The sequence below is a fragment of the Triplophysa dalaica genome, chromosome 23, assembly GCF_015846415.1.
Source record: "Triplophysa dalaica isolate WHDGS20190420 chromosome 23, ASM1584641v1, whole genome shotgun sequence".
In the NCBI taxonomy this organism is placed as follows: Eukaryota; Metazoa; Chordata; class Actinopteri; order Cypriniformes; family Nemacheilidae; genus Triplophysa; species Triplophysa dalaica.
In genome coordinates this window covers 1,022,108-1,046,502 of record NC_079564.1, presented here as the reverse complement: position 1 = coordinate 1,046,502, position 24,395 = coordinate 1,022,108, and the positions used below count along the sequence as shown (strand labels likewise).

The 24,395-nt window shown below is 38.1% G+C and overlaps 2 protein-coding genes across 3 annotated transcripts in view; both read left to right on the top strand.

The window, feature by feature from the left end:
* The first annotated feature begins 82 nt into the window (after positions 1-82).
* On the top strand, positions 83-7,062 carry grb7 (growth factor receptor bound protein 7). The gene is made up of 15 exons (XM_056738245.1): positions 83-276; positions 2,223-2,382; positions 2,533-2,668; positions 3,132-3,288; positions 4,166-4,287; positions 4,421-4,495; positions 4,603-4,740; positions 4,831-4,941; positions 5,019-5,117; positions 5,200-5,277; positions 5,470-5,586; positions 5,675-5,747; positions 6,001-6,088; positions 6,170-6,263; positions 6,375-7,062. Exons 2-15 carry the CDS (start codon positions 2,228-2,230, stop codon positions 6,519-6,521), a joined length of 1,590 nt encoding a protein of 529 aa, XP_056594223.1. The 5' UTR covers positions 83-276; positions 2,223-2,227; the 3' UTR covers positions 6,522-7,062.
* A 2,500-nt stretch (positions 7,063-9,562) lies between these two features.
* LOC130413349 (SRC kinase signaling inhibitor 1-like) overlaps positions 9,563-24,395 on the top strand; it is a 45,697-nt gene continuing 30,864 nt past the window's right edge. The window contains exon 1 of one of the 2 annotated variants that reach the window (XM_056738465.1): positions 9,563-9,933. The gene's annotated coding sequence lies outside the window, so the exon portion shown is untranslated. The remainder of the gene's footprint in view (positions 9,934-24,395) is intronic. The other variant, XM_056738466.1, reaches the window with a different exon arrangement.

The following is a 24,395-nucleotide window of genomic DNA, read 5'->3' as shown; positions in this document are numbered from 1 at the left end:
CGGAACAGGTGTCAAAATACGCGCCTCACCTCACAGGTAACGCGCATGCGCGAGCTCACCTGATGGTTGTTTTCTGCGCACCTGTAATCGACGGGTTTGGTCCGCCTACCGCTGAGGTGTTTTCAGGCGATACTCGACTGGTAGTTTGACTTTTGTGAAGACGATGTTACTCATGCTGAATGACAAACTCGTCAAACGCTCTCACACTTCTGTTTATGTCGCGATAAACTGTAACCGAAGAGCTGTCACTCACAGAGGAGCGCGAGCTGCGTGTCGGTGAGTCTTTCTGCCCGCAAACGCGTGAAAAAAACTATAACTTGAATGATACCGAACGTATGATAAACAGACTTGACACAAACTGCCCTATTATGTCGTTTAGGTTGATTTTTAATACGGTATAATGCCATTTTACGATGTTGTGTTGGACTATGATACCGACAAATGTTTATTTAGCGTAACTTTAGTGCCACGTTGCTTCATATTTTTTACTTTTGAAAATAAACCAGGGTTTGATAGTTAACTTATAATTACCATTTTTTTGTCGATACGTTTGTTGTTTCATAGTATTACTACAAAAATCACCCACATAAACAAATTGCCTACTGTAGTATACTTTAGTGCTTACTGTAATAACTTGAAGTGTCTTGTTGTATATTATAGCGATCGCTACACTTTCTTCATGTACTCTGCAGTATTCTCAAGTATTAATTATAGTGAAGTGATAAACTGTAGTGTACTTTACTTTTTGCTATATGATAATGTTTAAAACTCTGTAGGGTCTAGGAATTTTACTACAGTTTACCATAGTATATATTCATGTAAATGTATACATTTTTTCACGCGGAACATGGTTAATCTTTGGTTCTTGTAATGATAAATGTGTAGTAACTAGGGCTGTCACAGAATAAAAGTTTGTGATAACATAATATATGTCTGTGAAATGCATATTAGTTTTGTATTAAAAACACAAAACATACACATACTCTTCTATATATTTAAATTTATTCATTTATAATTACCAATATTGTAATTCTAAATAAACGTTTATTAATTGTTATGGTTTCCTCTAATATATGCATTTATGTGTGTGTGTTCATAAACACAAAATGAATATGCACATTACACCGACATATATTACGTAAACGCAAACTTTTATTCTGGATGCGATTTATCACGATTAATCGTTTGACAGCCCTAATTAGTAACTATGGTTTAATTACATATAAACCATTGTTTTTTTTTGTAATGCTGACTGGATACTGTGTCCATGCATTGTGTGTTTATGAACTTAACTTTCGAAATTAAACTATTAAACTTCAGGCAGTGTAACAACCAATCTAAAGCATATAAACAAGAGCTTTGTTTTACAACACATGTTATGCGAATTCACTTCCCCATCGCGCCACTCCTGTCATTAAACTGTCATGTGTAGACCATCCCACCATCAGCTGGACTGATGATTTCACTGTTTCCTGAGGGACTTTGAATCGTGAACCTTCTTTGTTGTGTGATGTAAGCAGAGCTCTCCGTCTTGTTGGCGTACACAACAGAGCTTTATTTCCCTAAGAGTGATTTCACCCTTTAATTTGACAGGTGCAAAACAGTGTTTGTTTGTGTGGCTAATGTTACGTTCCACCTCTTCTATCTGCTACTGTGAAACACAATCACAGAAACCAAACCTTTGCTATTTATTTACTTGGAACAATAGAAACAAGAGCATTTGATTGGTTTACTCCGACACCACAAACCTTAAACAACCTCGCTGAAGTGTCAACAAGCGTCAGGTGATGTTTTTGTTTTCCATGCGTATCTCCGTGTTTACGCGATTTACACGCTTGAGTTTCAGTGCCAGCTTCCTGGTTCACAAGTTCGGTCAACACTAGTGACTAGTCAACAGTTTCGTCTCCTTTGGGAACGGCAAATTAAAGAAAGAAAGGTGTGACTGACACGCGTGCGGGTTTGGCATGCATCATAAATGTAAAACACTTTTATTGTCGACGGCTGTTAAGCAGGTTCTGCCGTGTCGATTGTTTCTTGAGTAAAGATCTATTTTGGGAAGGGCGACATTATCCTCAGGCACACAAGTGCCAATTTTGAATGTTGTTGTGACATGCTCAAGAGTAGGAAATAGTTTTGCGTGTGAATCACGTCTGTAGGTGGTCACGTGTTTTGTCAGTGCTGATGTGTTGCATGCAAATGAAAGATATGTCCTTCATTCGCAGCGGTGATGGAGGTCAAAGGTTGCAGGTCAGAGGTGGAAGTGTTTAGCAGGTCATCGGTCGAGATGATGTCCAGACCCGATTCTCTGGCGGTTAGCTGTTCTTCGTCACAGAGCTTTCAGACGCCTCGATCTCTTCCTCTGACTATCACAAACACACACAGGTAACTTAACACGCTTTCTGTTTTTGTTATTTTGTGACTGTGGTTGAACGGCCAGATGAAAAACACTTCATCGTGAGCTTTTGATGCCAATTCAAAATCCAGTTTCAACTTCCCGCTGTTGAATATTTCCTTCATGAATTCTCTTGTCAGGTCTCGGGGGGATTTCCGACCAGCTTCTGATCCGTTGATTCCCAATCCATTTCCTGAACTGTGCAGTCCGACACACTCGCCCGTGCTGAACACGTCTCTCGGCAGCAGGGAGAAAGCGTCCGACAGCAGCGAGCAAGTAAGTCTGACTGGATGGTTTATTGTCTGAACGTCAATTAAGCGGTGACAAACTGACAAGGAGCCGCCGGCGGCGGTATCAGTTCTTTATAGTCACAATAGGTGACAGGCGTATGACATGCCCGCCTGCGGGGAAAAACAAGTTGATGTTTGCGCGCACACGTGTACACGACAATATTAAAGTGCGATAAGTTCACATTCATGTCAGCAGAACTACACAACAAGCGTCTAAACATCAGCCCATGCTAGAAGAAACAAAGTTTGCGAGTGACTTTATGATACACACACGGTTTTCTCTTGTGCATCGGAGTATCCGTTTGTTTATTTAAAGAGATAAAGATGTTTATTTTATATTTGTGTCAAAGTACTTGTGCTGTGATTCTGGTTAATCCTAATTGTTCTTTGTTAAATCAGGAGCATACATCGTTGTCATGCGTGTCTGATCTTGGTGTGTGTGTGTGTAGGTTCTGAGGGTGTATGGCGATGGTACACACAGTCGTTCAGTCTTGGTGTCGTCAGGGGCAACCGCACATGATGTGTGTCACATGCTGGCTCAGGCGGCACACTGTATGGATGAGGAGAGCTGGGCACTCATAGAACATCATTCTGCTTTGGGTCTGGGTAAGGTTTTCTGATATAGACGGTTTTAAAGTGACATCATAAACGAACGTCGTGGACCGCCCTTAACTTCCTGTACACATTCACAAATAATAAAGTGCTTGTAGATTATTTCTGATAAGTGGATCCATTCAACAAATTGTTAATTTAATAAAATGAACATACAAAAAAATCAGTAAATTGTATGATACGATAAATGTAAATTCATATTTAAAAAATCATTAATTTTAGACACTAGCCAAACACAGACCGGAAGTCAACTGAAGTCCAGGTGTGTTCGTTCCATAAAACTGTCTATTGGTCAATTCTGAAAGGTGAAATGTCATTTGTCTTTTTTATAATATTTAACTTTATTAAGTTTTAACATGTGCTTTTACAATCACCATTCCCATTTGTAAACATAAAGGCACACATTGCTTTAAAAGGAAATTCAGTAAAAAAATGTTTTGCATTGGAAATAGTGGACTGATTATATATGTGTTGCAAGCTTGCAGCACAAACTGACATTTGAATGATTATGTTTTTTTTAGGTTATTTTGCATTCATGTCATTTTATCCTTAATTTGACCACTAAATGCCTGTCAGGATTTTTTATTGTATAATGAAATGTTCACAACTTACTGTATTAAGTATAATTGCGCATTATTAACTGAAAGAGCCTGAAGGTGTAACCAAAACACGCTGTGTAATTGAGGCTTTCGCTGTTACATGGCTATTATTTTCACATCGCAAGGCCACACTTTATTCCGAAACGATAACAGGTGGATTGTTGATTGTCATTCTTGTGAATACTAAATGAACATATGTTTGTTACTCTCTTTTTTTTTCTGTGTGTGTTTATGAGGTGCATTTGCATTCTGACTTGCATGTGTTTTTCCAGAGCGCTGTTTAGAAGATCATGAACGTGTGGTACAAATTCAGTCCTCCTGGCCACCAGAGAGCGACACAAAGCTGATCTTCCGCAAAAATTACGCAAAGTACGAGTTCTTCAAAAAACCTGTGGTATGAAACCTTAAAATATTTTGTTGTGTGTGTAGGATTCAGTGATGTATTTGTGACATGTTGTTATCCTCAGATTTCATGCATTATACACTTAAATGTGTTGTTTTATCTTTGTTATTCTTGTGTTATGCAGCTGTTTTTCCCAGAACACATGATCTCCAACAGTGCTGATGTCACTAAAGGAATGACATCATCAGAGCTGGTGCAGGTAGGAATATGGAACAATGAAGGCTGATTGTTTTAGATCATGTCTTTTAACTCTTTAATAAAAAAATTAAAAAATCATGATGATTTGACCCTCTTCTCTCTATGTAGAGTTTGGTAAAGAGTGGCTCGTGTCCTGAGATCCAAGGGTGTCTTAATGTGAGAGAGGGCGGAAAGAAATCCTGGAAGAGGCTTTACTGTTTCTTACGGCGCTCAGGACTCTATTGCTCCAGCAAAGGCCAATCAAAGGTGTCGTACTGCCCACATGCTTCACCACTTTCTAATATCTTAACATTACACACACACACAAACATTTGTGTAATGTTGTGATTTTTGTAGGAACCTCGACACTTGCAGTTCATCGCAGATTTGGAGGATCTGAATGTGTTCACAGTGTTCAACGGGCGTAAACTTCACAGCGCTCCGGGCGAGCATGTCTTCTGCATCAAGGTAAATGTTAGTGATGCTTCAACGAATTCATAAAAAAAAATGCAATATTCTTCAACAGAGATGTGTTTGTGTGTTAGGCCTCGAAAGACAGGTTTCGATCACAGGACTTGAAGCTGATGTGCGCTGACAGCGAGTCGAGTCGAACGTGCTGGATCACAGCCTTCAGATTGTTTAAGGTTAATAAACTTGGAACACAATCCGACAGTTGCACGTGCATGTTGTTTGATTGTTTGTGAGCATGTGTATTTGTGTTTGTAGCATGGGAAACAGCTCCAGTGTAATTACCAGCTCGCCCAGTCGGGTTCTAGTGTGAACAAACCACGCCCAGAATCCAAGGTACAGTCACACACCTTACAGGACACGTAAAGACCCAATACAGCATTTGTAAAAGCTAATTCAAAACATCATTACAGTATGTCATTGAATTATATTAGAGCTTAGGAAACGTCAAAGAGCCCCCCGAAAGACACCAGAAGGCCCCTAGTTGAAATCGGTTTAGTGTGTGATTCTTGCTTCTGTCCTCATCAGTTTACAGACAGAGACGAGTCGATGGTTGCCATGGATTTTTCAGGGAACAGCGGACGTGTGATCCAGAACCCACACGAGGCCCAGATCGCCGAGCAGGAGGAGGGACACAACTGGCGGGTGTGTGTTTGATTTTTATGATGAAATCATTTGTTAAATGGGATCTCTGTGAATGTTTTCTCAAAGTGAGGTGTGTGTTGTTTTTCAGAAGCGAGAGTCTCTGCGATTCAGTTTACAGAACAGCACAAGTCAGGGGTCGCAGTTCACCCGCGAGCATTCCCGTGAGTGTAGTTCTGCACAAACTCCATTATATCATCTCATGCCATTTTTTTTATGTATATTGGAAGAGTTTGGATCCAAATTGAGATCATGGTTTAAAAAAAAAACATTTTGTGCATTCCAGTTAATATCAATCAAAGTCCAGTTGGTTTCTTTTGATTTAAGCCATAATAACAAAAACATACTGCTAACTAACACAATAAAAACATAACATATTCAAAAACTTTTTTATTACATTTTTTTAATCATCCATAGCGGTTCATCGGGTTCAGCCGTGGTTCCATGGGGGTGTGTCTCGTAGGGAAGCTCAAAAGCTGTTGGAGGAACAGGGTCAAGTTGACGGGTAGGTAGAATGTCCGTTTTTTTTTTTCTTTAGTGGTTGTCTTATGTTGTGTTTATTTATTTTGTGAATCCGTCTCCGCAGGATGTTTCTGATTCGCGACAGTCAGCAGCACGCACAATGCTTTGTGTTGTCCTTGTGTCATAAACTGAAGACAAAACACTACCTCATCATTCCTGTGAGTGTCACTCTGATGAATCGGTACACGTGTTTTATAGCCGTACGTGAATCTGGTTGAAACTAAATGCATTCAATTGTTATCTTTTTTGTTTATTCTTTGTGTCTGTAGTTAGTGCAGGGAGTACGTCAGTACTACACAATGGATGACGGTGTCACACTCTTCACAGATCTTCTGCAGTTGGTGGAGTTTCACCAGATTAACCGTGGCATCTTACCTGTGTGTCTGAAACACCCTTGCACTTGCATTGCACTCTGAACTTTGACCTTTGCCCTAACATCATACAAATCACTGGACTTTAACCTTGCGCAGTGCTTGAGTCACGAGATGTAAGGACATTCTGCAGTTTTTACAATTCACAATTTCTCACATGCAGGCCAATAATGTCTGTATATTTAAGTGCAAGCAAATAATTTATTTTTGATTTAATGTATAGGACTTACACACTCGCGATATTATTGTTTAACAGTCCCAACCACCCCAAATACTCAACTTTTTTAGTTTTGTTCTGTTCATTTTCTTCGCAAACTCTGTCTGTGTGTGTTTCTGAATCTGAAACGATACAGTTGAAGGAGAATTTTCATCCTCAGACAGCAGGTGGCGCACTGACACTTTGAGTAGCTAACAGGCTGGTCCTCTAAGAATAGTGCTGATTGCGTGAATAAGTTTTAGTGTCGTGTATGGATACTTTTATGACCCTAAGAAGTTGTGAAACGCAGTTTGAATGTAGCAGAATATATATGATTAAAGGGTGCGCATTTCATGAAGCAGAACATTAAAGTCAGTTTACATTTGTTTATCTATGTGGTTTTATTTAATTACCGTTCAGTATTTGCATGATGAGGTTAACAGTATTCAAAGATGTATCGCGATCGATAGCTCTACATTGAGCTTTTTAACACAGAATTGTCGCTTTACCGTTATTTTACTCGTTTACAATGTTTGTGTTGCTTAATGGGTTAGACATTGCTTTGATTCCCAAGAAACGCACAAACTGATTTATATATTTGTATGTGCTTTGCTTTAAGACGAGTGTGTGTGTATGTGTGGTTCTGGAATGCTTAAGTTACGTTGACATCACAAATACATCAGTTGTCAGGTCTCTACTGTGTTGTTGCCATGGAGATTATTCCCTTTAATATCCAAGGGAGGTCACCAGTCCAGAATCAAATGTACAGTTTGTCTCATTTCACTATGCTCATCTTACAGGGGTGCTCATCTTACAGTAGATGTTGACAAATAATGCATTACTATTGTATTTTAAGGGTAAATACAGAAGACAGAGGGTCGGTGAATGCTAGCTCATGGGTCTATACAAAGAAATATCAATATAAGGAAGTGTAAACCCAAATGCAGCCTCGTGTGTGTGTATTCTAAATGTGTGATTACAGTTTATTGCTGGATTAACATACTAGAGTCGTAAAGTAGCAGTATGTATTGTTTACTGTAGTACTGTTTGAAGTATAATTGAGATCTCTTGGCTTGTGACTTGCCAACCACGGACAGTCAACCGGTCCGTCACATCTTTTAGTTATTTATGACGTATGATTTATTTAAGACTAAACGGTGCTCCTAAACTTTCAAAAAAGCTTAAAGGGGTCATATGGCGCAAATTTTTGTTTATCTGTAATTTTGGTGTGTTAGAAGTTGCCCATGCATGCGTTAGACACGTAAAGCTACACAAATGAAAGTGTGCGAACAAAAGAGTCATTCTATCTAAGAGCGAATGTTCACCCAGACCTGTCTGAAACCCCTCATGTAACCACACCCCCACAAATCTACATCAGTTGGTGGTCTGATTTGACTAAGGTGGTATACCTGTCAGTACAATTGAAGAGGAACCTGATGTTCCAAATATGGTAAGAGGCGTTACATTTCCCTCACATGCTTGCAGTATTCCACCAATCACTACACACTGGTGAACTGGCCAATCAGAGCACACCTCACCTTTCAGAGAGGCGGAGCAAAGAGGAGATACAAACATGCACGGTATGTGGAAAATACAGCGTTTTCAATCTTAATTTGTGTATACACATTGCATTACATCTAAAAAAAAAGAAAAATGTTCCATTTAGCCATGTCATATGACCCCTTTAATTCTTCTCGAACACACCTATCCTACACATAAACACAAAGACACAGTTTTCTTGTGCATTTACGCAATCTGCTGTGTTGTCCTGAAACTAGGCCATAGAGAGACAAATACACACACGCCTTCTTCAGTTGTTTAACTGGTGTATGGGGGGATGAATTCATATCCATTTTCTTTTAGATGTTAGGGTTAGAGAGATGGCTTTGATGAACTTCACACTTATTGTGTTTATATAAATGAAAAATAAACTTCACTTGGCCTCAGATCTAGAGATATGCTTTATGAGATGCGTTTCACTCAAACATTTGTTTCCATAGTAAAAGCTTTTTATTTCTATATGACACTGCTCTTCAGGAGAGGTTCATATATTTCTGTGGAGTTGTTGTTTCTTCTGAAGATCAGATGACGCATGACTCTGAGAGTTTATTGTGACAGAATGAGGGTTGAATTTCAGGTACTGTTACGGTACGGTTATCCCATCCAAAGCCTGTCCTGCCATCACCCGCTTTATTTTTACCTGATGACCAAAATAAATGCTGCACATATAATCATATTAAGGTGGACATCATAATAAAAAATATAATAATTATTAAAGTGCATTATTACAATAATTATTATTAAAACATAAGAACTGTTAATTTAACATTTTATTTTTTAACGTTTTTAAAAATTATTGGTAACACTTAAATATAAGGTTGTCTTTGTTATGCATAAGCTATTATAAAATAGCAATAAACAGTACTTGTGCAGCATTTATTAATCTTAGTTTGTTAATTTCAGCATTTAATAATACATTTTGTATTAAAAGATTATAGCTGTATCTTATTTATAAATAAAAATAATCACAATTTATATTTATATTTATAAAACAGTAGTAATAATAACGTAAAATTATAATGTTAAATTATTGTCATCATAAAATGTAATAATATATTATGAGATTTAAAATATACCTATAATGAATTATTTTTTTATTGTTTCGTATTTTTAAAATACTTTTTTTACATTTATTATAAATATTAACATATAATATACAATAAATATGTTATAATTATTTATATTGATTATTTTGTATTATTGTATGTTTTTATGATATCTTTATTTACATTTTCTACTCAATTTTACTGCAGTGCACACATGAATCGCTCTTATAGTTCATGCATGTCTAAGTGTTGCTCTTCTGTATTTCTCTCTCTTGCAGCCTCCTGAAGCCTCCTTTTCTTTTCTCTTTCAATGGTTCAGTCCATGAACTTGCTCATCCCGTGTGCAGTTTTGGCTCACTGTACCTTTAAGAGGAGGGGGGCTGTTGGTGTGGGGGTTTACATGAATATCCTATGAGCTCGGTTTGTGCCATGCGGACCCACACACACACACACACACTCACTCAAACGCACAGGCACGCGCACACACCACGCCAGCCAGCCATAGGCTGGTGCAGACTGTTTCCACAGGAGCCGAGCAATAGAAACACAGAGAGAAGAGCTCCAGATGGATAATACAGAAGACGAGGTTGTGTGAGACGGCTGCGAGACGCCGAGGAGATCTAAAGCTGGTGGGAGGACAGCTCAGCCTCAGCAGGTATGTGGCGATGCACCATCATCTTCATCTGCGTTTGGGGACTGCCCTACACTTCTGTCATCATTCATCCATCTGAAAGAGCAGGTTTGCTTTGACATTGTGTGCTTTGCTTAAGGGGACGCTTCCGATCTGTGTATACGGCGTAAAACACTGACACGTTTTCTTCTCCTGAATGCCGAAGCTCCAGTTTCTAATGAGTTTAAGCAATCAATATTCATAAGGCACTTTTTATTCTTATATCCACAGAGAGACAGACAGGCAGAGAGAGAGAGAGACAGGTGCATTGACACTGTTCTGTGGGCACGGCGTGTCTTGATGCATGGCTGCTGTGGATTTTAATGGACCGTAATGGACCCTGAATACGAGCCATGATGCGTGTGAGCTATATGAAGAGATGTGCTTTGAACTCCTGTAAGTGTTTGTGTGTTTTGGACTGATGGGATGTGGGAACTGTCTCTCCATCATCTTATGGACTGCAGAGGGAGTGAGACTGGTGGATTGTGTATGAGAGAGACAGACAGAGAGAGAGAGAGAGAGAGAGAGAGAGAGAGAGAGACAGAGAGAGAGAGATGCTTTTGAGTGATCAGAGAGGGAAAAGTCCTTCCGTTGCAGGCGAACATGACAGAGGTGACGGTACAATGTTGTGAAGCCTACAATGGAAACACATCGTGTGAGGATAGAAGATGGTGAAGTATTGGAGACATGAGATATCTGTGTAGATGAGACGGGAAAGGGCATTAAAATCATAGAGTTTGACCTGACATGACAGGACTGGTTAAGAGGAGGAAGGGTAGAAGAACGGATGCGCTGCTAACAGAAGAGCAGAGGGACAGTGAGAATCAAGACATGGAGAAAAAAATGAGCGGACGATGAGAAATAAGACAAAAGTCCTGCCGTAGTAAACAACCATTGATAGATTGCAAATAATGCAATGAAAATGTCAAGTTGCATACTGCCGTCCCTCTGAAACCTCATATCTCCATATTTCATCATTTATGGAAATCATTCGTCATCCGTTATATGTTACTCATCGGGTTTTGCAAATATCCTACCAGTGAAAAGTACTAAGTATTACTTCACCAACACCGTATGCATTCATTGAAAAGGTTCCAGGTCCTGAAAACCTGAAAATGTGAACATCTGAGTTTTTTTTAGAAGCACTGCGACGATTCACGAAAAATCTATAAACAAAGGGTAAGTTCATCCAAAGACTCTTGCATCATTTACTCACCATCACGTCATTCCAAACCTGTGTGATGTCTGTATGTATTCTGCAAAACACAAAAGAAGATATTTTGAAGAATGTTGGTAGCCGAAATAGCACTGGCATTTCTCAAAATATCTTCTTCCGTGTTCCGCAGAAGAAAGAGTCAAATGCGAAAAAATGTAATAAATTAAGAGAAATTTACATTTTGTGGTGAATCATCTCTTTAAACGATAAACCAGTTTGTTTCTCGCCCTATCGTTTGTTGACTTTGTTTTGTTGGATTTTTTTGCTTACAAACGTATCTTGTTCAGATATCTTTCAGTGAAAAAAAGGAAAAATCGTCATGTGCATATTTTAGTGTGTGTGTCAACTTTCAGAAGGTTAAAGATAAATCGTACCTGAATGACACGGGACAGAATAACAGAATGGTGACTGATGGGATTAATTTAGTTCTTTGACAGTTTAAGGAGGATGAAAGAGAAGAATGACTTCAGCAGTGGACAGAAATCTCACTCACACATTTTACTTTACAGTCAAAGTAATTCATTATCATCAACTACAGTACAAGATGTGTGTAAACACTGCAACAAACAACTTCTAACGGACTATACACAACAGAAAACAATATTGCCATTACTGTAAACAAACATATACGTAAGAAAATGGTACAAATGGAAGAAATAATAATTGCTAGACAATAAGACAATTAATCAAGATATTATATCCAAACTTTTAAAAGCCATCATCTTTGAGATTGCAAAGTTGAGTCAATGTTACAATAATCAAATAATTATATATCAAAATTCACCATTCTGAGCGCTCAGAAATATCCTTCAAAGTGCATGAAGGATCTTAATGAAAAATGCTCATTTCTAGGAAAAGTTGCTGATGGATTTCAGAGGTTTTGCATCAGAACTCTTTAAGCTGAAAAAAGTGACACTATGGTCCCGGATCATTATTTACATTATTACACATGAATGTGTTAAACAGTTATGTCATTATGTTTCCCCAAACAATCTTGTAGTTAATGGTTATTACTTTCTTACCTTTTAATAACCTTAAAAATCTTTATAGAAAGGTTCTGTGGGTGTTAAAGATCGCTAAAAGCCTTATAACCCATCAAACAACCTTTTAGGAACCTTTGTTTTCATGAGTGTGTGTATGAAAGCTTGATTCCATGGGCTAGTGTTTTACAAGTTATCAGAAAGTGAAACGTAACATCGTAACTTTGGCAATGGAGGTGGTTTGCGACAGAGCCACATGCAGAAGATTAAACCACATGATGCATGCAAACAAAACTCAATGTCACGTCACAGCACCGCTTTCTGCAAAAATCACACCTGCCGATGACAACAACCATTACACACATCATTTGTAGTTCTTAGTCTGCCGCACAAAGTGTTTCTGGTTATTTCTACGGATTGTTGGTTGATCATCTTGTAGCTCTGAGAATTGCGTAGCGTCAGATGGTAAAGTTACATTCTTCACAACAGCACTTGTGTCTCGATGGGAAAGTTGTGTGTGTGTGTGATGGAGCCAAAAGAGAAATGAGGTGTATTTGTGTGTGTTTTCTTTTACGCCATGAACGCATTTCTCTCTGTCAATGGAGCTACAGAAGATGCTGGGAGGAGATTTACACCCAGAGAAGATGATGTGTGTGTGTGTGTGAGAGAGAGAGAGATTAACGTGGATAGAGAGACAGGTCTGATGACTTACCATGTAATGATTTCTTAAAAATCTACAGGGCGTCTTTAACAGACTTCAGCGCAACCAACAAATATTTGGTCATTATTGCTCAACCTCACGTTGTTCCAAACCCATACGACTGACCATCTTCTGTTCATCTCAATGGATTTTCAATACAGGGAACGTGAACAAGGGTGGTCAAACGTTGAAGATGTCATTTGTGTTCAACACAGGGTTGAGGTAGTGTAAATAAAGACAAATGTTGGGCAATCTGTCCTTTTAACATATCAGGAACGTGCATATTCTAGTGTATGTACAATGTTTTAAATGTCTAAAACCTCGCTTAAACTATGCAATTTCTTCTTGTTAAACCTGAAAATGAACATTTCATTAAATGTGATCTATAGCATAGAAACACATACAGCGTGTAGAACTCTCTCCCTGCTATCATATCAATGCTGATGTATTTCCTCCAGAAGAAATGTGAATCAGAGATGCGTTAGGTACTGATGCAGGAGGAGGATGAGGACTAAATGAGTGCTGGGAGAGACGGGATGGAAGGCACTGATAGGAGTAGAGAGACAGATTCTGTTACTGAGAGTCCCTGAAGACTGAATGGATTAGGAAGCGGTTAGATGGATTACGGTGATGTGTTAACTGTCAGTGTACAGACTTGCAAATATTCTGCCCTACTCCGATGCGATATATTATGAGACATTACTGAACACGGAAAATGATGACATAACAATGAGATTACACAATGCAATGTTTTCTGATGTATGTACAAGTGATCATTTTACTGTCGATTACTTAAGGGATAGTTCACCCAAAAAGAAAAATATTCTGTCATCATTTACTCACTCTTTTGTCATTTCAACCCTGTGTGACTTTCTTAGTTCCGAGGAACACAAAATAGAGATATTTTGAAAAATGTTAACTGGAACCCATTCACTTGTATTGGTTTTGTGTCCATACTGTAGAAGGGAATGGGGTCCAGTGCGGTCCGGTTACAAACTTTCTTCAAAATATCTATAATATAGATAACTATGGGTTCAGTTGTGTTTAAAGACCTTACAGAATTTAAAAATGATTTTATTATCTTAGAATAAAATATTTTTTTGTACACACAACACCGGTCCCCTTACATGGAAGTCGCCTTGTTGTTTCTACAGTAGCCTTAAACTGACAAACTTCTACGCATTTGTCCTGTGTCAGCCACCATAGTGCTTCGAAAGAAATGTTTAGCCGTTGGTTGCAATTTCGCTAAATTTTGGACCTTTAAATTACAAGTTAGTATAATAATCTAAAGTCTTAAACTGGGAACTGCGTATAAGCAGACAACAAATGGGCTTTAATTGGGCTACAATAGAGATTAAAAGTAGTGATGAGCCGCTGGGCCGGGTAGCTGGGAAATGAAATGAATAGGACGGCACACAAATAACAAATTTACTGTACAGAATGTACATACAGTGATCGGATAACTTTGTTACCCTTATAAAGTGCACATATTTTTTGTGTTTCACTGACTGGTTCAACAGTGATGCTGTACAACACCCCACTGTGTGTATATATGCATCACTGAAATCCTCCCCACGAGGACGTGACACAAACAGCTTTTTCTGGGTCAAACAGAGTCAACTGTACTGTCACAAGTATTCATTTCTTAAGGAGTAAACTAACAACATCAATGATTAAACTCATAATTTAGGAAATGTGGATCAAGTAACGAAATTAAAAGTTTACATGAAAAAGTAACACTAAAATGTGCATAAGTCATATAAGGAATAAAAAATGTAGGGCTTCTCCAAAATGTAACCATGTATACGTTATCAACGGCATAATGTTCTTTTGCTTCTGTGTTTACAGTATGCAGCGACATGCCAAGTAAAGCCATCTGTCAATATTTTCCTGCTGTGGTTTTACGCAACTTAAAGTGACCGTAATAAGATATTTTTTCTGGCAGTTTGATCAGGATTTTTCCACAAAATCTGATCATAATCAAAAAGTCAAAAAGTAAAGGTATGTGTCTAACACTCCTGTGATCATTGACACCTATCAGTCATCCATCTACATATCACGTTGAAATGTAATGCAATATTGGCTGGAGTTTTTGAAGTTGTACACTTACATCAAGCTGCCAATAATAGATTTCACCAGGAACATCTAGACTCAAACCTCAGAACATCAGATTAAACAGACATCTCTACACCTGCATCCTCAGGGAGCGACTCAGTCCCATATTGAGCTATTGCCGCTAAATGCTTCAGACACGAAAATCTCACGCTGATGATATATCTGAAACGAATGTCATTTCAAGGTCAAAACTTGTAGCCTACTTGAAATATTTCAGTTCTGTTGTGTAGCTTTACATTTGCCTCGCTTCTCAAAGTCATGTTTAAAGTGTAAGCCAAATATGCACATTGTCTAAAGAAAATGTGTTTGTCAATGTGAAACTCATTTTGGGTTACTATGAGTTTTATAAAACAGCTGTGAATGGCGTTTAGCTTGTTGCTATGCAGCTGCTAGGGTGTTGGTTTGGTCAAAAGTGCAATTTTTAAAGCTATGTGAGTCATAGATGAGAAAGGTATCAGCACGTCTCTCCTCATCCGTTCCAAGCATCCTTTAGACAAAGCTGATGGTGTATTTGTTCAAATCTGTAATCCTGAGTGTGATCAATAAGTCTTGCCTTAACAAATGCCACAAAATATTCTTGATGAAATTCTCGTGTGAGGAAGAGGACGGTCGGCTATTTATATATTACACAAGTGATGTACTTTGTTCTTTCTGAATATTTGTTTTGTTCAGACAATTATCTGACACGACAGTTTCTCCTCCCGTGAGGCTTCACATTCTTCTCAGTAAAGACACTGTAGAGACTCTGTCTCTGTCTCTCTCTCTCTCTCTTTCATTACTGTTTGGATTATGGATTTCCATATCAGGGCAGAGTTTCTTTGAAGGCGCCTGCAGCTGTGTGCTGTACGGCTGTGTGCTTCTCCATCATCATTTTCTCACCCCCTCTCTCTCCATCTCTCTCTTCCTCGTTCAGTCTTTTCCTAGTTTGGAATTTTTTGAAGTCTGTGTCTACTCCTCTAGAGCTGTGGATGTATTTTTAATCTTCCATACACATTCATCTATAAATTGTTCTGGTCTCTTTGTGATGATGTCAGCACTTTCATCCTTTCTTTCACACGATGTTGGGCAGCTGCCTTGTTTCTCTTTATTTCTCAATGTCTCCTCCATTTTCCCTCTAAAGTGCACATGTAACATTAGAGTTTAAAACGAAGACACATTCAAGTGTTTTTGAGTTGTGCTAGTAGTGTTGGGTTTCAAATATTAGATGCCCAAATTCCTTCACTCCGATTGGACAATGAAACAAAATTTAAACACTGTTTAAAAACATATAGTCAGTGACTTCTGATTCTGGATGTCACCATAGCAGTGTTGAATATATGAACTACATCACAAAGAAAATTGAAGATATTACAGAAAAAATTATAGAAATGCAACCCGATGCGACACTCGCTGAACAAACAACTAACTACTGCGCCTCTAAGGAGAAATTAAAAATATTTTCTACCGTAGATCACGATGAACTGTTGGAAATCATTAGATCATTTAAATGAACAACATGGATGCTAGGCTCTATACTTACAATTCCTGAAAGAGATGTTCCCAGAAATTATACGTAGATAGTCTTCTTAGCATTGAGTTAATCATCTCTGACATTAGAACTTGTGCCTCAAGCATATAAGGTGGCTGTTATAAGGCCCCTTGTCAAAAAACTCCATTCCACCCAAGAGAACCAGTTAACTACAGACCTATATCAAATCTACCTTTAATTTCTAAAGTACTGGAAAAAGTTCCTCCAAAGGAATGACATCAATGAAGAATTCCAGTCTGGATTTAGAGAACATCACATTACAGAGGCTGCTTTGATCAGAGTTACAAATTATCTATTTTTGGCGTCTGACCGAGGTTTTATCTCGTTATTGGCGCTGCTAGACCATAGTGCTGCTTCCGCCACCATTGACCAAAGGACACTCCTACATAGACTTGAACATGTTGTTGCCATTATTGGAATAGCTTTAAAATGGTTTAAATCTTAATTATCAGACCATTTTCAATTTGTAACCATAAAAAAATCACAAGTCCAGTAGGGTGTACCACAGGGCTTAGTCTTAGGACCTCTGCTCTTTGCAGTGTATATGCTTCCTCTAGGAGATATAATAAAGCAACATCAAGACTAGATTACTGTAACGCACTGTTTAGTAGTGGCCCTGCAGGCTTATCACAAAAACTCCAACTAGTTCAAAACGAAGCAGCTCGAGTTCACACACAAACAAAAAAGTATGAGCATATAAGCCCTGTTCTGTCAACCTTGCACTAGTTATCTATTAAGCATCGCATTCATTTTTAAATCTATCTTATTACCTAAAGCCCTGCACGGTTTAGCTCCTCAGTAACTGAGTGAGCTTTTCTTGTATTACAGTCCTTCACGTGCATTACGTGCATCAACCGGAACCAGGAACACTTCCCATAACAACTGATGTATTTTCTGCATCAAAGAGTGTAGAACAGTCCTCTACTCTCCGCTGTCTTGTCTCATTGTTCAGAGGTAACCACAGCGGGCAGGATGCAGTTCATGTCCAGACCTGATGTTAGAGTGGAGAATGGGAAATGGCGACCTGACAAGAGCTGAGATGATAGAGCTGGGAAATCTTTTCCAAATTGAGATTTTTACATAATCTGAAAGCTGAACAAATAAGGTTTCTAATGATGTATGACTTGTTAGAATATGACAATATCAACAATTTAAACATACAACCATTTAAACTCTGAGAGTGCAAAACAAATATAGAGAAAATTGCCTTTTGACGTTGTTAATCAGAGGAACTGTGGCAGGACATCCACTCACAAAAATAGTTTTTTATATATTTAAGGTAGGAAATTTATCTTCATAGAACATGATCTTTACTGTATATTCTCATGAATTTTGGCATAAAAGAAAAATTGATAAATTTGATCCATAACGTGTATTTATGTCTTTTACTAAAAAATGTTCCTGTGCTACTCAAGACTGGTTTTGTGATCCAGGGTCACATAAAGGAATCTATAGTCTGTTTCATAGTTGCTTCTCAGTGATAACCACTGTGCAGGTGTGTGTGCACATCAGTGTGTGTGTGTCTGTGGGCCCTATCTTGCACCCAGCGCAATTGACGTTGTACACCGACGCATGTGTCATTCCTATTTTGCACCCGCGCAAAGCGCGCTTTTCCCTCCACAGAAGCACGTCGCTAAACTAGTGAATGAACTTGCGCTCCCTGGGCGGTTCAGCGCAAAAAAGGAGGCGTTTTCCGGCGCAAACAATCCCTGGTGCTATTTTGCTGTTCCATTAAACAATTGCGCCACTGACCAGAAAAAACCTAGTCTAAAGTCAGTGGCGCGTTGCGCGTTGTTCATTATGCTATTTTAAGGGCGCATGCTTGACCATAATGTATAGCGTGCACAACGCGCATACACTTTGCTCATGTAATCTACACAGATGCAACAGTTATTTTTGCAAATCATAAATTGTTAAACTAAAAAAATATTAACACATGAGATGACGGAAATCATTGTGGTGTGCCACGAAGATGTGAAAAAATAGGCATAAATCTAGCTTACAAATTATTCAGCTAATTGTAGTAATTAAGGATCAGACCTGTTTGCCCAATAGTGGCAATAAGACATATATGTATATAAGGACATCTGACAAATTGGTTTGTCCGTCAAGAACCAGGAAAAAAAATCGACTGAAAAACTGAAAAAACTGAAAGACTGAAAAAAAAGACTGTGAAATCACCTTTACCATAATGTAAGTACATTAAAAACCTTAGTCTTCAACTTACCAGTTAAGTTTTGCGCCCGCCCACAAAGTTACTTGCGCTTCGCGCTTTGACACTTGCGTTTCAGATCGTTAAAATAGAGCACTGTGTGTGTTAGTACGTGTATATTTTGTGTGTGTGGAGTTGTGAGTCTGTGTTTGGTATGTGGGCCTGTTTGAACCTGTGTGTAGATAAAGTTGAGCGTGGAGTTATGGATGTAAAGAAATCTGGACTCTTCTTGCTTTATATAGGAAAGTTAGCGTGGGAGTGTTGTCATCAGATCACTGGTCCACAGACCAACACAAAACCTTCTATGTCCATCATTAAAAGAGAAACCTGCCCAGCAACAACACAACTTGCAGTGTCTGGATGTCAGGGTCCACAGGTTTTTGTCAGCTCCCTTGCACACTAAATGATATCTTAAATATATATTTTGACGGATTTGAAGAAAAATTCTCTCAATTTTGCACATTTGTCAAGTTTGCCATTTTAATCTTGTCTCCTCCTGCCCTACACACAAAAAATACCTAGTAGTAAGAAGTGAACGTTTTGCTAACCTTCCTATTAACGTAAAGTATGAAACGTTCTGAAAACATTATTTCATTCTACTAACAATGTAAAATAACGTTTTTACAACATATTGCATTAAAGGCGGGGTAACCGATTTCCGAATTATGCTTGTTTAGACAAAGTCGAGGCGAGTACCGAAACAACCTTGTAGCCAATCAGCAGGTGCACAGTGCACAGGACGGACATTAGTCGAGTCGAGCACAGACGAAAGTGAAATATGGGGGTAGGGGTGTGTCTGTTTTGGTGAATTGAACATCAACAATGGCTGTGAGAAATCGGACACCCTGCCTTTAACATAACGTTGAGAAATAGCTCTTTTAATGTTACTGCAACAATAAGACAACGTTCTGAGAACATTCGCTGTTGGCTGGGTATAAATCGGTCATTCTCGGCTAGAATGAGATGCAAACAAAATGAGATTTTATTGTATTTTGTTTCATGAGACAGATATGAGACTTGTGACCTCCAGAATGGTAATAACCAGCTTTGGTCTTCCGAACACGATGCTGCATCTGTGAGTCCATATGTAGGTGTGTTAGTGTGCGTATGGATGCTGATGGTGCAGTGGCCACATTAAGATGTTTATCATTACCGCTGGGGGACATCGAGGTCAGTGTAACACGTTTAAGTGCTGATGAAGCATGCAGATAGCACTGTAATTCATTTAAAACACGTCCTCTGACACCCGGGAAGCATTAGCATCAATTCTGTCTTTGACCGCTTAGCGTCTCTAGCGGGCGATCTGTCACAAGGTCAAAGGTTAAACAGGATTTTACCTCTACTGAGACATCAAAGAGAGAGAGAGAGAGAGATGGAAATGCAAATGTAATGATGGGGGTCAGAGTTTGTGCCTCATTTAAATCCTCTGGTGAGAAATAACTGCCCACTGATGGTTGGTGTGATGTGGATTTGTCTCATGGCGAAATTAATTAACGTTCATCCATCGCTGCAATGATTTAGTGGCCGTGCTCATAATGAGATTGTTTAAACACCATTTTCCCCGAGCAACATGCCTCTTCAGTTAATGTGTGTGTGTGTGCTGGATAACAAGCAGAATTAGTTCAAGCTCAATTTTATTCCTTCCTCTGTGTGTTTATGTCCTGCTGTTTTATCTGCTAATGCTAATTGGTATCTCATCAGACTTCCACCTTCCAGCAGGTACCTCGAGTTCTCAGAGTAATGGTTCTCCAGTCAGGGTTGCTTTAGTGTCAAAACATTCTCAAAGAGGATGATGATATTCCTACATGTTGCTCTCAGTTCTCAGTTTTGTTTAGTTCAAGCATTAACTTGGGAGAGTTAAAAACAGAAAAAAATCACTGCCCTTCCAACACCGTCTCAAGGGAATTCTTGACATCGTCATGAACTGTAATCTGTTCATTCCTGTTCGTGGACACGAATTTGCCCCTTCTCGTGTCACCCAGCATGACTTTAATGTAATTTATATCTTTCATATGTATCAACATAAACCAAAGCAATCTGATGGGAATTTGTTTCCTACGATCTCATTGGTATGTTTTGTAATGATTTGACTTTAGTTTGCCCCTGTGAGGTGTGGTTTAGGGGCGGGGTTAGAGTAGCCATTTATCATTGCTTTGCCTCCTCGTGAAACTCGAATTTTTAGATAAATTAGCCTTTACGGATTATTGACATCACAGTTTAGCAAATTTGGAGATCCAAGGTTTTGGAAGGACAGTGACGAAATGAGTCAGTAATTCATGAAGAGTATTGAATGTAAAATGAATGTAGATTGTGGAGGTCAAATAATGTGGATTTGGGTAATTTTTATGAAAAATTGGAAATTGAAGAGATCTTCAATAATATTGACTTTTGATTGCAGACTTCATAAATCTGAGCTCAGATTGTCTATTAAATTACATAGATTAAGATCTCTTCTGAGAGACTCTAAAGGAGATATTTGTGAGATTGCTGAGGAGAAATATCTGAGATGCAGGAGACCTGAGCAAAAGTTTCAATTTGCTCTCCATTTAATCTCATTGATGTCTAGAATAAATAATTTATATTAAAAAGATATTTCATCTAACAGTAAAGGGATGATATTGTCAATTCTTCTCAAAGCTGGGCTTCAGTTAACACTCCAAACTACACAACATGCATACAAAATTTTAATGTTTTTATCCCTATGGTAGTAACAATTCGGATCATCAGTGCAGTTGATGTTATTTAGTCAAAAGCATTTGGTCCAAGCTGTTAAAGTCCCAGTGAAATTAAAACTGACAATGCCTATTTCTTATTAAATATTGCAACGTTTATTGTAAATAGTTTATCAAAGTGGGCCATTCTCTTTTTAAAAATTGTGTGCCTTCATTATCTTTATTTCAAACCAAAAAAGCACTTCCTTCCTGTTTTATACATCCAATCAAATCGTAAAGAGAGATGAAAGCCACGGCCACTATTTTTCTAATAAAAAAATCCATTTCACTTGGAAATAATTCAAAATACGGAAGTAAAAAAACGATCGCAACTCCCAGTTCACAAGGACTTTAATGATGCTTTTTCAAAACTCATTCAGTTTAAATGTGATCGGTATCCCTGCTACGGTAGTTCAGTCTGATAACACATCCTAATGTCATGACATTCACAAATTGATGTGTTTCTGTGAATGTGTGAAGTCACGGCTGGCGTGCAGATGTTGGAACAGCAGTAGTTAATATAGTCGATGTCAGATGTTTCTCACATTCAGTAGTCAGAGGCTCCTAAACAAAAATCTTTTTGAGATTTATAAATAGATATTTTAAATGATTGTGAAGTGTTAAGCTATGTGATGCTCAGTCCGGACTGCTTTAATTAAATCACTCTCTCTCTAGTTTGCACTGTAAATTGTGTTTGGTGTCCATGAGGATGTCTTAACTGCGATGTCATAATCTGCACTGCTGGCCTAGCCCCCAGCCCTCCAAAGCGTTTCTCACTGCGATCTAAAATTACAATCCGAAGATTACCAAACCCGAAATGGGTACGAGAACTAAATCAGACATTTTTATCTGTTCAGTTGTGCATGTGATAGATCTGCAGGATATATTTTTGGTTTAATCATATCTACATGCTTTCCCCTGGGTAAGGACTGCACTTTTCACTCACTCAATCACTCACACTGTATTTTTGCGGTTATTTGAAGGGGTCATATCACAAAGAATCCAATTTCCCTTCATCTTTTAATATGAAAGAGTTCATTGTGATGTGACAATGTTCTGTTTCAGAACACCCCATAAATCCCCAGCGTATAAAAAACCTAGTCTATTGATACCCGAAATCTAAAAATCTATTGATAGTATCCAGCTAATAACTTCTGCAACTTCCTGACAGATGAATATGTTTGGAATAGAATAGAATAATATGATCAAATCAAATCAAATTTATAAGAAAATTAAAGTCAAAATAATTAATAATATCAACAAGAATTATTATATTTTAAGCGATCTCTATCCATTCATGACTCCATTCTCTCTCCCTCCTTTTTCCTTCTTCCTAGCCCTTTTCATCCTGCTTTCATCGTCTCTCCTGTGATCCTGACACTAAACGAAAGATCATGAATCTCTTGGCCACTTGACTGGCTCCCCTCTGCCAGAAATCCCAGAATCCCTCAACACTTACGGCTGAGCGCTAATACCTGCTGTGGCGCGGGGGTTGAGACTCCTGTCATGGCAGACGGGGTTTATGTGTCTGTGTGAGGAGAGTTAAAACTGGGCAGTACATCGATTACTGTTTACATGCATACACGTGTGTAAATGAGAGGCGATCAACTCAGCTGAAACGTATTTATTATAGTTGTTATTTATGTGATTTTATACATGAGGGTCAGTGGGTCGAGCATAGAACACCAAATGTGAGAATTGAGAGGTTCGTCACTGCTGATTGGTTATTGGAAAGGGCTTGAAGGTGTACTGTGCAATATAGCACTTTAACATACAGAGACAGCTATAATTGATGTGAAGGATCATTTCAGCTTGAAATGGGTGCTCGGCCAAAACAAATAAAAAAATCTCACAAAGAAACGTTGCATATTTTCTAAAAGTACATTAAAAATGAATTTATTTTTTATATGCTTTGGTGTGCCAACTTTTTTTTAATGTGAATAATAGCGATAATGCACCCCCCTGACCTCTAATCTCACTGATGCAGAAGCAGATTATACTAAAACACAAAATTGTGTTTTATATACTGAAACGTCTGCAGTTTTAAAAATGGGGCAAATAGCACTGTAAAAAAAATAGTTGAGTGAACTTAAAATAACAAGGCAACCTATCACAAGCACGTTTTTAAATTAACTCAACAAACAGAAACTGAAGTCCACCCAATTAAAAAAAATATGTTGAAGTCGTCAGTTTTCACAACATAATCAAGTTTAACAAATGAACAAAATAAAAAAATGTGTTTGTCTTTCATTACAATTTTACATGATTATTGCGTCAGACAGGCCAAAACATTGATCTTTACACAGTTTGTGTTGAGTGCATTTATACCGGTTGTGTCATTGTGTCATGCACTTCCACCTCAACATTAAACACACAAAACCCAACCATGATAACAATCAAAAACCATCATTCATTAAAAAATCTTTTAACACAACAGATAACTGACAGTAACAACAATTTAAGCATCAATTGAGTCAGCAAGAACTCATACACTTAATAAATAAGAAACGCAAAATTGAACATGCTGCAATGTATCTTGGGAACTTTCAAAGTCTTGCAATATTTCGGTGACACATTTTGGCCATTAACTTGAGAATCTAAGTGCAGTAAACAAAATAATCTTTGTTAGAAACATGTCTAGGCTAATTTTGTTAAGTATATGCAAAACAATCATTTGACTCTTAAATAGAACTAAAATTATATGTTCAAGTTACTTATTTATCTTTGTTGAGAGAACGTTTTGCAAGTTGGATTTTTGACAGTGTGATATCTAGATCTTACTGTTTGGATTGTAACAGATACAGTATGTTTTTGACATAACTCCATTTGAGTTGTTTGTTTTTTCAGGTTGCATTATGAATAAATGATGTGTAATTAGCATTAAATGTAAAGTAGAGTTGTGTTTGTTTGAATGTATGTGTGTGTGCGCTAAGTCTGCTGATGGGAAAATGTGTGTTCGCTCAGCTGGATAGACTGTTTACAGAG

Excerpts from the sequence above, each read along its gene's own strand:
- grb7 (XM_056738245.1), top strand. The coding sequence starts at position 2,228 with ATGGAGGTCAAAGGTTGCAGGTCAGAGGTGGAAGTGTTTAGCAGGTCA. Across the intron at positions 3,289-4,165 it reads TCATTCTGCTTTGGGTCTGG|AGCGCTGTTTAGAAGATCAT; the intron begins GTAAGGTTTTCT and ends GTGTTTTTCCAG. Across the intron at positions 4,496-4,602 it reads CATCATCAGAGCTGGTGCAG|AGTTTGGTAAAGAGTGGCTC; the intron begins GTAGGAATATGG and ends CTCTCTATGTAG.